At 45.4% G+C, this 14,922-nt stretch overlaps 1 protein-coding gene across 3 annotated transcripts in view; it reads right to left on the bottom strand.

The window, feature by feature from the left end:
• The window catches only part of herc1 (HECT and RLD domain containing E3 ubiquitin protein ligase family member 1), a 78,730-nt gene that overhangs the window by 13,398 nt on the left and 50,410 nt on the right, over positions 1–14,922 (bottom strand). For 2 of the 3 annotated variants that reach the window (XM_070830829.1, XM_070830834.1), the window contains exons 48-69: positions 13,658–13,858; positions 13,380–13,554; positions 12,661–12,928; positions 11,412–11,625; positions 10,656–10,915; positions 10,442–10,569; positions 9,742–9,878; positions 9,014–9,214; positions 8,752–8,882; positions 8,440–8,663; positions 7,104–7,224; positions 5,373–5,519; positions 5,042–5,143; positions 4,773–4,946; positions 3,393–3,692; positions 3,240–3,305; positions 3,015–3,140; positions 2,181–2,319; positions 886–1,067; positions 648–803; positions 435–557; positions 237–339 (exon numbers count right to left, since the gene is read on the bottom strand). In XM_070830829.1, the coding sequence (XP_070686930.1) occupies positions 237–339; positions 435–557; positions 648–803; positions 886–1,067; positions 2,181–2,319; positions 3,015–3,140; positions 3,240–3,305; positions 3,393–3,692; positions 4,773–4,946; positions 5,042–5,143; positions 5,373–5,519; positions 7,104–7,224; positions 8,440–8,663; positions 8,752–8,882; positions 9,014–9,214; positions 9,742–9,878; positions 10,442–10,569; positions 10,656–10,915; positions 11,412–11,625; positions 12,661–12,928; positions 13,380–13,554; positions 13,658–13,858 (3,678 nt within the window). The remainder of the gene's footprint in view (positions 1–236; positions 340–434; positions 558–647; positions 804–885; positions 1,068–2,180; positions 2,320–3,014; positions 3,141–3,239; positions 3,306–3,392; positions 3,693–4,772; positions 4,947–5,041; positions 5,144–5,372; positions 5,520–7,103; positions 7,225–8,439; positions 8,664–8,751; positions 8,883–9,013; positions 9,215–9,741; positions 9,879–10,441; positions 10,570–10,655; positions 10,916–11,411; positions 11,626–12,660; positions 12,929–13,379; positions 13,555–13,657; positions 13,859–14,922) is intronic. The other variant, XM_070830844.1, reaches the window with a different exon arrangement.

Below are 14,922 nucleotides of genomic sequence, written 5' to 3'. Positions count from 1 at the left end.
AATTATTGTGTCTGGCTCTTGATTCTTCTTTTCTCGTCACTGTTGTTGTTGTTAAATCTGTTATTGACGGACTGACTGCTTCTCCTGCTTCTTCTTGTTTTGAGTGAGAAGCAAGTAAAATAATATTTATCTCCTCCCTGAGTGTTTTCTCATGTCAGAAATGAAATATTTGGCATATTTACTTAACTTATTTACTTGATTAATTGTCTGCCGATCATTAATAAACCACGGCGTACCTTGACCAAACGTGAAAACCCTCCCGTCTTTGGTTAAAGCCACAGAAAACTGCGTCCCACAGGCCACTTTTTTGATGCTGATTCCACACAGCACGTCCACTTTCTAAGAAAGGACGAATCAAAAGTGAATCAACACAACATTTAGCTAAGATCAAGAGCTCGTGTAAATCAGTTTCACAGGTGAACACGTTCGCCCACCTGAGGTGACGACTTGGCGGTGGAATTGCCAAGTCCCAGTTTCCCGTAGTCTCCGTCACCGAAAGCCCAAACCATCATCCCGTCGGCAGAGACGACCAGCGTGTGGTTCAGTCCACAGGCCACCTGAGGAGAGGAGGAGCGCAGAGCCACTAAAACATGAGAAACAGAGGAATGTTTCTGAGGTTCTGAGCCTCTGAACCTTCTCCGTCCTACCTGTCCCACTTGGTAGCCCTCCAGAGCGGTGACCTTCTCTGGCAGCTTCTTGTTCGAGGTGTTTCCCAAACCCAGTCTGCCGTAGTCGCCGTTACCGAACGTGAAAAGCTTCCCATCGGCCGTCACCACCGCCGAGTGTTTGAACCCGCAGGACATCTGAAAGAGCAAAATCTTCGATAATTCTGACTGCAGCTAAGCCAAGCGGACGGAAAAGCCCGGCGGATCGCTCGACACCGACCTGCACCACCTCCTCTCCTTGCAGCGCTTCGATCTGTCTCGGCCGGCGCTGGCGGTCGCTGTTCCCGTGGCCCAGCTTACCGTAGTCGCCGTCCCCCCAGCTGAACACCTCGCCGCTCTCCGTCAGGGCCATGGAGTGGCCGTCGCTGCCGCACGACGTCACCAGCTGAGTCACGACGAAACCTGCGGGGCGAAGAGACGACTGCACGGTCAGCGTACAGGTTTAATCCCATTTAAAGGCATATTCTGCTCTTTTTTAAGGTTGAAACAGGTTGACACGCTTTGGTGTTAATGAGGAAAAAACAACGACGGACAGCGAAGTGGATTCAGGAGGTTTTCAGTGGACGGGGAGGTCATGTGATCAACAGATCCCTTTATGACATCATAGAAGGAGCCAAATTGAAACGGAGCGTTTTCACTCACATTTAACTGAAAGATGGAGCAGCAGGAAACAGTTTGTCAATCAATCAATCTTTATCTATACAGCGCCAAATTCATAACAGTGTTATCTCAAGATACTTTCCATAAAGAGCAGCTCAGACCAAACTCTTTGATTAAGAGAGAGACCCAACGATTCAGGAAATCAAGAATCATGATGGCAGCCTCATATTTATGTTGAACATTAGACATTAATAATGTCTAAGACTTACAATAACTGTTGACTTTAAGAACAAACATTTACTGTGTGAAAAATACACATTTGTCCTTAATAACATTCATCTTCTTGAGTCTGAAATGAGGCGACATCAAGAGAGACTTTTATAGTTTATATGTGGCTTTTAAATAAATAATTACACGCGTCCCGTCTCCTTTAGCCTATTGAATCCAGTCACAGCTCGTCTTTAGCCCAAATACTGGTGGAGTTAGATAATTATTTACCTCCAATGTTTCCTACACTTTATCTATATTCTGAATGTGCCAAAGACGGCGTGACGCTAATCACTGCATGTGCAATGACGTGAAATACTGAAGGTTAAAGGTTGTCTGCAGGTTAGCTGACTAGCTAACTAGTTAGCTCCTCCATGATGCCATCCAGGCCGACGCTACGGTGGCCACCAGAGGACAAAGTTTGCAAACATGAACAGCAAAAACCTTTAAGACTTTAACAGGATAACAGACATTCAGTGTTGATTTGTACCAAAGATTAAATGTTCAAGTGTTTAACAGCATTAAATAAATACCTATTAAACACCAATAATACTTTTTTTGGTCTTTAATAAGTAATTTTTTGTGGATTTCAGACATTTCCTGTTACTTTCATATCAGTGATATCCGCCATCTAGCGGTGAGAACGACCTTGAAGAGCTGAGATGACGGTGAGAACGTGCAGGTCGTCGGAGTTTCCCTGCCCCAGGCGGCCGTAGCTGCCCTCCCCGCAGGCCATCACCGTCCCGTTGGGCTGGATCACAAAGGTGCAGTTCTGACCACACACCACCTGAGCGAGGAGGGAATAAGAGAGGAAAATGAAGATCATTTCAACACAATGGACGACAGCAGGGATCAGACGGTAACCTGATCAATAGCCCTGCTGTACATGTCAGTGAAATGAAATCTATCTATCTATCGATCGCAACCATTTGTAAAGGAAAATGATGACTTGTGGTGAAATGTTAAAAGGAGACTTGCAAATTAACTAAAAATAAACAAATAAAGAATAATAAGTGATGAATTATTAAACTGAAAATCAAAGCAGCACATTTTACCTGTTTAAAATAAATAAAAGTGGGCATTTAATAGAGATTATTTACATTTATATAGTATAACAGGCATGTTTCACTCCCAGACCCTGTGACGGGCTGGTTGTCACAGTGTGTCAGAGCGTCTGTGATGGTTAATAACTTGCTGTTAGAATAAGTTATAAGAATGAGAAGGATTTCCATTATAAGAGCTTAAATTCCCCTCTAATGTAGGAATGACTGTCACATGAGAGTCTGGGACAATAAACTTAAACTTGGATAAACGTTCTTACTCTCGCAGTGAAGAAAAATAAATAACTTCACTATGAGTCCTTCGTTCCCACATGATGTATCTGTCTGTGGTTTAAAGCAGCAGGTTGCCGTTTAGCTTTTGACGTGTTTACAAAGACGAGAGACGAGAATCTGTGCGTCATCTTCTGTGCCGCCAGCGTACCTGCTGCGCCTGAGAGAAGGACGGGGCGGTGGTCGGCACCAGGATGTTCCTGCCGGCCTCTGCCAGCTGGCCGTGTCGCCCCGCACCCCAAAGATACACGTCACACTTCCCCCCGAGGTGCCAGTCCTGCAAACACCCAACACAAACACACACACACGAAGGTCAACAAGACAGAAAGTGTGCTGAAATAGCAGAACGTTTATTCCAGGCGTCCGTCTAGATTACCTCTGGTCTGGAGGTGGCCCAGGACATGATCTGTTCATCCATCCCAGACCCCCATTTACTGTTGTCCTGGAGACAGAGTCAGAGTTATTACGTTTATTTATTTACATTAAAAGTTACGGTTCCACCAGCTGAAGCAGCGGCCGCCTCCCTCACCATCAGCAGAGCCATCTCATCTTTGGGCACCGGCTCCAGGTCGGGAACGGAGAACGACTCGGGGAAGGTGACGCCCCGGGCCAGGGCCTCCGCCGCCTTGACGGTCGTGGAGAAGCAGTCCAGCCAGGCCCACTCGCTGGCGCACCAGACGGCGGTGCCAGACTCCGGCGGGCAGTGCCGGAGGGGAGGCGGCACCGGGGGCCGACACAGGAGCTGGTCCAGGTGGAGACCCACGGCCAGGGAGGCGAGGCACTGCATGTAGGGGCTATGGACGAGCTGCTCCCCGCAGACGACGTGAGGCTAGAGGTGGAGGAGGACAGGAAGCATCAGCACCGTCAGGAGCTCCGCTGTCATATAAAGACCTTTACGCTCCAGATGAGTTACATACTTTTATTTCTTTAAACCAAAGTTGGTTTCTCAAAGTTTCACCACCTCTCAAACATTCTTCTTTACTAATATCATCATCATCGTCATCATTTCTGGTGTTTTGAGCAGGATGGAGTGTTTTTAGTTGCTGTTTTGTCTCATTTATTCATTTATTTGGGTCTCCAGATGAAAGTGACGCGGTGTGGAGGGATGTTTAGCTATGCACAGAGATCTGAGTGAGGAAGCTGGGGAATTTAAGCAAATATTTCCTTTGTGAACTTGTAATGTACAGAATTGTCCTGAATTAAATTAATAAAAACATTCAACATGGCAACCATATGATTTTCTTCCTACATTTTCAAAAATGATGAGTTCAAAGACACAGTGTGGAGGACGGACAGCTAATGAGCTGGTTGGTTTTATACTGCTAAGCATCACATTCTGCTTCACTGTAGTTGAAAATGTGTAAATAAAGAAACTTGCAGGTTATATTTCAGTCCTCTGTCCACCTGAAACACTGCAGCAGTTCTGTCTGAGAACAGCTGCTCAGTGTTTCCTCTGTGTTTAGAAATGCTTTGCTGTTTTTAAGCTTTGTGCATTCAGAGCCACACAAAGATCAGACAGACAGATGAACGGCATGCTCTCTAGAGCGGCAGAAATGGGCGCTAAGATTTCATGTAACCTTAAACAATCAAGACACTTAAATTAAATAACTTAAATTTTATAATATATTATTATATATTATAATTTTTATAAACTTAAATAAGATGCACAACTGATTTTCTATGATTTGCCCAAATAATTTATTAAAACCGCAGACTTTCTCTGTCTGTAAATCCCAGTTCCTCTATATGGAGTTTATGTGGTACAAGAAACAGATTTAAACCACCTTAATAAACTAAATTCCAGCTGAACCTGCAGACCACCTGACAAGAACAGCGATCAACATTATTAATTAGGATAATTGAAGACTACGATGATGAGCAGCAGAGAACGCGCCAAGTGTCCGCTCACCTTCTCGTAGGCGTACTGCTCCTGCAGCATGACGGGCAGTCTCTCCAGGAACGCCCTCATGCAGGGCGCCATGTTGAGGCCCACGATGCCCTGCTTCTTCAGAGCTGTGCGGCAAGTGGCCAGCACGTGGTTGGACGCCATGAACTCTTTGGAGCAGTTCACAACCAGCACGTCCTGGAGAGGAAGCAAGAGCGGAGGCTGGATAAATATCACTCTCATTTTAGTGACGCGCGTCTAGAAACACGGAGGCGTACAGCGTCGTGTCTCACCTTTGACCTGTTGGAGCAGACGGCGACGCCCACATCTGGGATCCAGACTATATTCTGGATGGCCCCTGAGCCGGCTACCACCGTCTGGAGCACCGACCCGTCCTGTTGGACACACGGACACACTCTGTGACTCCAGTGGAAAGGTATTTAGTGTCACAGTAAACCGTGGCGAGAGCTACAACCGCCAGTGAGATGTAATGAATCAGTCTTTCTTCGCACCTCAATGATTCCTTTTTCTGCTTCTCACACGTTCATCTATGAGACTTGTACCTGCAGCGCCTGTGTTTATCCTGCCTGGGTGTTTTCACCTCCATCTGTGCGTGTTTCTTACCCTCAGGGACCAAATGTTCATGAGGCCTCCCACTCCTCCAGATGCCAGGGCCAGACCGTCGGGGCTGAAGGCCAGCGTTCTCACTGGAGTGATGTGGCCCTTCAGCTGGAAAACGCACACCGCGCCGTCTCTTGACCACCGGGAACACTGCAGCACACGGACAGCAGGTAAGTGGAAGGACTTAGCTGGAGTACGTTTTGTCAGCTGGTCGAGTGTATGTCATGTATGTGTGTGGAGAATAACAAGGTTTTGAATGCTTTCTAAGACCCTGACATAGAAAGTTTGATTCCCTTTCCACAGCAAAACGAACACACATTATGGCGTCATGTGTGAAATCAACTTGACAATATTAATAACAATATTCTCATGGATTTTTTTCTATACTTTTAACAATCGTGTGTTAAATTCTCACAAGGCAAATACAAATACAATGAATTGTTTCCCCCTTGTGTCAGTTTTGACTAAATTGTGTAAGACAATAAGCTGTTCTGGTCCAGTAGATCTCCTCAGCCAGCAGTCGAGAACGGGCGGCGAACAGACTACGATAGCTGAGATGTTAATCCTTTACGGACAACCGCGCCTGATCAAAGTAGGTCCACTAAAAATGCTTGTTTTAGCCACCGACAGGCTCAGATTGTTATTCTAGGTGTCTGACAGCATTATGGAAAGAATCCCTACAGAGAGAGACCTGGAAGATCCTTTTGGTTTAACCACAAATAGCCATTGTACCAAGCTATTCAAACCCACCAGACTCCATTGAAAAAAAACAGTAATTTTACCTCACAGAACACAGCAGCTGCTGGTCTACTGCTGCCTTGATTGGTTAGTTTGTTTGGGTTATTGTGTGTTACACAGATATTGTGTTGGATTTAAACGAACCATTTAAATAACTGAAGTCACACAATAAGTCAAACAAGCTAACTGATCAAAACAGCAATCGACTGACAACTCCTTGTAAAATTACTGTTTTTGTCAATGGAGTCTGGTGGCTTTGAAGAGTTACAGAACATCTGTTTGTGGTTAAACCAAAAGGATCTTCCAGGTCTCTCTCTGTAGGGATCCTTTCCATGATGCTGTCACACACTTAGAATAACACTCTGAGCCTGTCAGTGGCTAAAACAAGCACTTTTAATGGACCTACTGTGATCAGGCACCAGCTACTATTTCCAAATTATTTCACCTTTCAGTCATTTTGAACCACAACTGTGTAAAAATAAGGCCCAGGTTTAAAAATACCAGCGTTATCCTTTAAGACTCATACATGCTACAGTATATCTGCCTGCTTTCATCTTCTTCATGGGCCATTTTGCCCACTGCGACTCTGCACTAAAAACATCATCATCATGATTCTGGCAACCATCAGAAATAACAGAGAGCTTTGTGTCTTGTAAATTCAATCAGAGCAGAAGAAAAACAAGAAAGCTGGACTGAGTCGCTAAATCATATTTAAATAAGTGAATCCTGAGGGGAATATCTCTAAAAATAAGACATTGTATGACCTTAAATTGTGGAAATCTAATTTAAGACTTGATATGGATCCAGAGGAACAATGAATAATAATAAACTGGTATGAATCTGCAGAAATATTTAGAAGGACAAACACCCTTCAACATCCATCAAACGTCCAGGAATTAAAATGTAAATATATAAAACAACATCACCAGTGAACAAAATGCTGAATAACATCTCACATCATCAGTCAGAGGATTATTTATGAATGCGTGTAGGTACCATGAATTTAGGCTTTGCTTCATTCTCCCACCATCCCTCCGAGTCGGAGTAAGAGGATTCTGGGAAGTTAGAGATGTTTTGGGGGACGGTCCAGACGGAGACCAGGCCGTTCTGACAGCATCTGAAAAAAACCACAGCAAAAACATGACAAAGAACTCTGATACCACAGCGAGTGCTGAGAGACAGACGAGTGTTTTGATTTGGGGAGTTGCTGAGAAATCACAGTCAGCAGTGAGTTGACTGTTCAAATGTGCCTGAATGTGTGAATGTTGATCTTTATGTGCTGAAGTAGTTTTGTGAAAAGGAACAAGACACAGCTGATCATTTCAGGCCGTCAGTGTCATTTCCTATGATATTAAGTAAAGGGTAATTTCAGTATTTTATAAACCTGGGCTCAATTTTTTACATTTTTGGTGTTGAAATGACTGGTAGGTACAAAAAGTGTTGAAATTGGTCCAGTAGATCACCTCAGCTGGCAGCCACATTACGGGCTATGGCTGCAGTCTAATTGTTTGGGGCAATTGTGTCTATTTTTGCACATTTTTGCCATTAAAAGTGCTTGTTTGATCCACTGACAGGCTCAGATTGTTGTTCTAAGTGTGTGACAGCATAATGGAAAGGATCCCTACAGAGAGAGACCTGGAAGATCCTTTTGGTTTAACCACAAACAGCACACACACCAGACTACATTCACAAAAACACTAATTTTACATCATAGCACATGGGAGTTGCTGGTCTACAGATGCCTTGATTTTCTGGTTTGTTTATGTTACTGTGTGACTTTGGTGTTTCAAAGAGTTTGTTTGGACCCCAAACAATATTTGTGTGACACACAATGACACAAACAAACTAAATGTTCGAGGCAGTGATAGACCAGCAACTCCTGTGCTCTGCTAGGATAAAATTACTGTTTTAGTGAATGTAGTCTGGTGTGTGTGTGCAGAGAGCGATATAACAGCTGTTTGTGGTTAAACCAAAAGGATCTTCCAGGTCTCTCTCTGTAGGGATCCTTTCCATAATGCTGTCACACACTTAGAACAGCCAGTCAGTGGCAACACAAGCATTTTTAGTGGATGTGTTTTGATTGGACACAGTTGCCCCAAAGAATTGCGGCCAAAAACACAAAAATAAAAAAAAAACTCCCTTTAAAAAGCTTGTGGGACTATCACACTGAGGATAAAACAAAACTTTCTGGACTTTGTATCATAATAATTAATCTCATTTAACAGATGATGGCAACACGAGTGTGGAGGAGAGGAGAAGACCTCATAAACAGTCTAATACACTGTGGGGTATGATCAGCTGTCGTCCTGCCTCGTGTCTGAGGACGACCTACATGGCCAACATGCTGAGGGGCTTCGGTCCACGTCCAGGCAGGCCGCACCAGGCCACGCCGTTAACCAGGGAGGGGTGTCTGAGGCTCTGCAGGCAGCGCCAGCCGGAGCCAGAGCCCGAGTCGGACTGAGAGTCCGGACTGGCCCACAGCTTCACCGTCTCCTCTTTGGCACAGGTCAGCAAGATCTGACCGTTGGGACTCCACTTCATACTGGTGATGGACTCCTGGAAGAACGACAGCATGCAGAGACGTTCAGCCCGCAGGTTTAACTCAAAGTGACTGATTCTTTTTGAGGGGGGGGGGATAGTTCACCTTGTGTGCATCAATGACCACGATAGCTCCTTTTTCTAAAGGCTCTTTGGATCCTATCAGCAGCTTGCCATCTGCGTAGCCCACAGCGAAAGGCTTGTCCTCACTGTACCAGGCAATGTGCATCACTGCCACTGAGAGAGGACAGAAAACGTCACTGCAGGTGCTCGACCAAAGATTTGTAAACTACCCACAATCTGGCAGGAGTTGTCACCACATAAAAAAAAAAAAAAAAAAAAAAAAAAAAAACACTCCCTCCTCATACCGTCCTTCCTGTAGCAGTGCTCCAGCTCGGTGCGGTGCATACTGGAGCTATCCAGCACTTCGATGAGTCCCAGGGTTCCATCCATTCGCCCCACCAGCAGCATGTCCTTGGGCTCCCCACACCACAAGGACTCCGCCTCCTCTTTGGGCCAAGCCAGCGCCGACACCCAGTGAGGCTGCACGTCCAAAAGGCCTCTACCACCTTAAAGAAAAGGGAAAGGAGTCCCACTTAGAGTGACACTAGCCTGGGAGTCTACCGTATGTTAAATTGTGGCACGTGACTTGAATCACACACAACAGGAAGATGGTGAAGCGTGAAGTGGGTTTGAGAAGCTTGAAAAAGGAGGCACACGGTCACATTTCAGCAGCACGAGAGAGAAACTGTGCTCATGAGAGCTAATAGGAGTGCGAGTGGACTTTCATCCTTGAGGCGATTCAAAGTGGCCAACGACAGATGGTGCATGCTGCAGGGTGTGTGGTGGGAGGCAGGAAACGATGACTGGACCACATCCAGCCCACAGGCAGATTTATTTTTAATGGGGGCTGTAAAATCTTAATGCTCTCTTATTCATATTCTGTGGACCTCACACACAAGCCGGGCCACGAAGCACATTTTGTACTGAAGCAGTTCCATCAAAAACACCTCTGACGGAGCCCATCGTTAACACAGTGGACGATGAAAAGCAGATCCAAGATCGCAGAGCAGCTGGAATTAACATAAATATTTACCGTTGACTTGCCAGATGTTGACCATTTTCTCCATGGCAGAGGCCAGATATTTCCCCGTGACGCTCCACGCCAGAGGAGACAGGCAGGGATCGCTGGGAGATCCCAGACCGGACATGCCCTCCTCTGAAGAGCCGTCGCTGAGGGCAGAGAACGCAGAACAAACACAAATCAGACCGAAACTTTGATCTCCAGAGGGCCGGACCAGTGAAATCACAGCAGAATAACCTTTAAATAACGACAACTCAAAATCTTTCCCTTTGTTTTAGTGCAGAAAGCACAAGTACATTCATTTAATGAGCTATCTTTTTATAAAACATGATGGACGACCTGAAATTTTTAAAGAAAAATAAGTGTAACTTTTAGTTTTACAGACCACAGCGTGTCTACAAAGGCACAAAACATTTAGTCGCAGCTATCTGGAACTGAACAGTTAGTAATAGTAAATTATTTGAAATAGCAGTTAATGTCTTCTCTGTAACTTTCAATCAAAGTCATCCCGCGGGCCGGATTGGACCCTCTGGTGGGGCCGATTCTGGCCCGCGTGCCGTATGTTTGACACCCCTGCCCGAGTTAATGGTTAATTTGACCTGGATGACTGCATTTCAGGGTTTCTGGGGTTGTTTTAAATGTAGTCACAGCACATACTGAAAGCTGTGTGGTGTGATTACATGTCGACAACAGATGTTTCAGAGAGTCTTACTCCTTATTGAAGATGCAGGTCTGCTGCAGGGTGTACTGGCTCTTGGTTACGTTCCACACCCTGACCGTCCCATCGTTGCCGCTAGTGGCCAACAGGCCTTTCTTACTGCACCAACCACATGTGATGACCTGCAGCAGAGAAACACTTCATTTGTAACCCAAACAGTGAGCAGCAAACAGGGGACGCTCACTCCCGATCGTGTGTGCCGACTCACTCTGCTCTGGTGAGCCTCCAGCTTGATGAAGGAGCACTTCCGCAGATCCCCCGCCATGTCGGCGAAGGTCTGCGGCCGGCTCTGGTTGTTGTCGCGGTCGTGGGCGGCCAGCGTGCGGACCAGCTGCTGGGCGGCCCACTGGCGGTGCTGCGAGGAGAGCCTGGAGGACAGGCAGCAGGCCGCCAGAGCGTTGGCCAGCTCCAGAGGCCCTACAGCGGAGGGATTATGGGAAGGGTGGGCATACAAATGCGCAATTAGACCTGCTCGACACGGAACACAAGGTGACAAGGTTTCCCGGTGAGTGAGAGAAGAAACACGAATGAAAAAGACACACATGAAAACTGAAAAAGCACAAAAAATAAATGAATAAATACATAAATAAAAGGTCACCCGAGTGAGTCGTGTGTGATTGATGAAATATGTCACATAAATTACACAAATACATACAGATAATTATGAACTGATGTCAACACGATGGGACAGAATCATTCAAGATGAAATTACAAATTACAAGAACAAGATCTGAGGCCGTAAAATCAATAATATGTAATGCGACTTAATCCATCAAGGCAGCGACATATTCATCAAGTTTAAATACTGTTAAAAAAATATACAAGGAAAACAATGAACACAGACAATAATTAATATCTACATGAAATAAAATGACACCCGATGAGATACAGAAATGTACAGAAACAGCAGCAGCAGTCTGGATAACGTCGTGTTTGTATCCGCTGCCCCTGTAAGGCTACAAACCTCTTTTCTCCATATCAGCCTTGTCATAAGCAGGTCTGAGTCTGGCTCCTTTGTCGGCCAGCAGGGCCACCAGAGCCTGCGTGACCACGAAGTTGGGAGACGTGACCAGCTTGTTCTCTTCGGCGACGCCGCGCAGAAAGCTGGGCAGGAACTTCCTCTGGATGGGGTCGTCCACCGTGGTCAGGTTCATGCCGGTGGCTGCAGAGATCAGGTTCTGGAGAGGAAAGTGGTTGTATCGTTAAACAAAACAAAGTGAGTGGGAGCAGATCAATCTGATTGAGGAACTGGTTCTGTCCAGTCAGACTAAAAGTCACTTATAGAAGTATTTACAGAATCTACAGCACTTAAAGAATTGGCTCTAACATTTGGAAAATTCTCATTTGCTTTCTTATACTTTAGGACTTTGGACTGAGCCAAGCTAACGGTTTCCCTGTGCTTTCAGTCTTTATGCTAAGCTAATCGCCTCCTGCTCTCTACATAAATCCAGAGACATGAGTGATCGATCTATTTCCCATATTGTGTTTACTTCTTTAATTTTGAACTATTCCATAATATGTTGTTAGCCTCATATGATAACTTTAAAGTATCCTATTGGACTTCAATGCTATTTTAATCACTCAACAAATGTATTTGAATGTTGACTGAAGCTCTCTTTTTGTGATTTATGTCAAAGAATAAAGTCAGGGCCCTGTTTTTACATAATTTGGTATTTCAGATTGTTATTCTAAGTGTGTGACAGCATCATGGAAAGGATCCCTACAGAGAGAGACCTGGAAGATCCTTTTGGTTTAACCACAAACAGCCGTTATATCGCTCTCTGCACACACACCAGACTCCATTCACTAAAACAGGGATTTTACCTCACAGAACACAGGAGCTGCTGCCTCACTTGGTTAGTTTGTTTGTGTTATTGTGCATTACACAAATATTGTGTTGGATCCAAACTAACCCTTTAAAGTCACTGAATAGCACAAACTAACTAACTGATTGAGGCAGCGGTAGACCAGTGACTCCTGTTTTCTGTGAGGTAAAATTACTGTTTTTGTGAATGGAGTCTGGTAGCTTTGAACAGAGCGATATAGCGGCTGTTTCTGGTTACGCTGGTCATGGCCACCTGTTCTCAGTTGACAGCGGAGGCCATCGACTGGACCAAGAACCAGAGTAACCTTTAATATTTTCATCCAACCAGAGGAGAAGCAGGAACAGAAACACCATATGTAATCAATAAAGCCCTGATGTGACGGTGTACCTGAGTGCACAGCTGCACCAGCAGCTTGGCAGCGTTGGGACTGTTGGAGGCCAAGCAGCCCACCGCGGTGCTGAGGTAAGCCAGGCAGGAGATGGGTTTGCTCGCCTTGGCGGCCCCACGGGGCCTTTCAGCGTGGCCGGAGCCCGCTGTAGGACTGGTGGAAAGACCGGCTCGGCCTGCTGCCGCCAGGCACATCAACCGGACCAGAGTCCTGATGTCGGTCAAACCCAGAGACTCCAGACCTGCTGCAAGGCTGCAGCTCGAGCCACTGGAGGGAGGAGGAGGAGGAGGGAGGAGGGAGGAAGGTCAAGTACTGAATAACGAACATACTCGTCAAGTTAATTCTGTGACTGCTGTATTTCACTATGTGCAGTTTTAGTTGCAAATAATTCAATGTAGATTAAAAACAGAGGCTCAAACAAACATCATTTAGGGAAACACACACAGAGAAGTTGGTGAAATACACCTGGACAATCATATAATACTTATTGTCTCAATTTTGGTGAATTTAAACCCATATTTTCATGTATTTATGGCATTTTTCAAGATATTTTGTTGAGAGAGTGTGTTTTGGATGCTACCACCAGGGAGCGCCATGGTGGTTGATTTTCAAACCCTTCAATTAGAGGCTTCATGGTAGCGACTGTATTTGTTCCTTTGCTAAACTAAAGAAAAGCTGACTGAGGTCTGTTTGACGTCCGTGAATCGAAGAAGACTACCTGACCGACAGCAGCGACAGGGCTCTCATCACCATGGTCCTGGCCAGCAGCACCTGAGCCGCCGCCGTCACCCTCCTCAGCGCCATCACTCGGTCGTGAGGGTTCTGGAGGGCGGCTGCCTGCTCGCCGAGGGTCACTCTGCCCGAGGAGCTCTTGTCCACCGACGTCTGGCAGCCTGAAGGCAAACACACACTCAGCGCACTGCCTCACTTCCATCTGACATAACTAGATACTGTCCTGTCTCCGGAGGTGACGGATCTACGGAGAGTCCTCCTCACCGATCTGCAGCAGGGTCTCCTCCATGCTGTTGGTGGCTGTCACCATGGCAATGGAGGCTCCCAGCGGGTCGCTGTCGGGGAACTGGACGGCCTCGGGGACGATCCTGCGCTCGCTGAGGCCCAACGGGCCGGCCAAAAGCTCAAACTCCTCCTCCCCCGTCAGCTTCTCGTCTTCGTCGACGTCCAGCATGTCCCAGTCCTCTGCAGCGGGCACAGACACACATTCTTATCTGCATCACCGCGAAAAACAATACAGGAAAACTCTGGTATTCTTCGATGTGTTAGTTTTAAATAGTTTACACTAATGTTAAATGGTTGAAAGACAGACAGTCATGTTGTCATTAAAGTCTCAATGTCTAAGGATTGGTCCATCTGACAGAGGTGTTTATTAGTGTTGTGTGTAGTTATCTGTTTTATGTCTTCATATTGCTATAAATGCTGTTGTGTGTTCATTTCTATGTTGTTTTCATCATATATTCATTAAACACATGTCCAAGGACAACAGCAGGGTGCTACATCTGGTCCAATGTATTAATTGTAGATCTGTATTAATTGTAGTCCCTGATTTAAATAGAGATCCCTATTAGGTACAGACCTGGAAGATCCTTTTTGTTTCACCACAAACGCTTCAAACACACCAGACTCCATTCACAAAAACAGGCATTTTACCAAGCGGAACACAGGAGCTGCACACAGTCCCAAATCACTTTGTAACCCTCTCCAGCTTTATGTAAACCAACAGTTCCTGATCGTAGATCCTCTGAAAGCTCTTGTCGGCGAGGCATGGCTCACATAAGCGTACTCTTCTTGTGCGGAGTGGTTTTTAATCAGTCAAAGTAGCTCCAGTGCACACCTCCAAACTCATTTTCTTAACAAGACTCCAGGTATGCTAGCACCTGACTCCAATTAGCTTTTTTGAGGTCATTAACTCAATTCTTAATATGACTTGACTATTGACAAATTGACTTTTTAAATATAATTTTAAAACCTGTGTTTTTGGAATGAAATATGCTGAAATTGCTTTTTTAGGAAACAACATGAAAATGATGAAATTGACGTTCTTAACTATTGTAATTATGAGCTAAGGTTAGTTTTGTATTGTATGTAATGTAGATGTTCTGTATTGTGTGCACACCTGCCCGGGGACAGCAGATGGAAAGTAGCTTGTAGCTAACTCTGGTGCAAAGCATCTCTTCTCCTTGAGATTAATGTATTTGTACATTGTCCCTGACAAATAAACAATAAACTATAAAAAACTAATAAAG

This window comes from Pempheris klunzingeri, chromosome 1 (assembly GCF_042242105.1).
Source record: "Pempheris klunzingeri isolate RE-2024b chromosome 1, fPemKlu1.hap1, whole genome shotgun sequence".
NCBI classification, from domain to species: Eukaryota; Metazoa; Chordata; class Actinopteri; order Acropomatiformes; family Pempheridae; genus Pempheris; species Pempheris klunzingeri.
The sequence above is the reverse complement of the archived record's forward strand: the minus strand, read 5'-3'. Positions and strand labels throughout refer to the sequence as shown.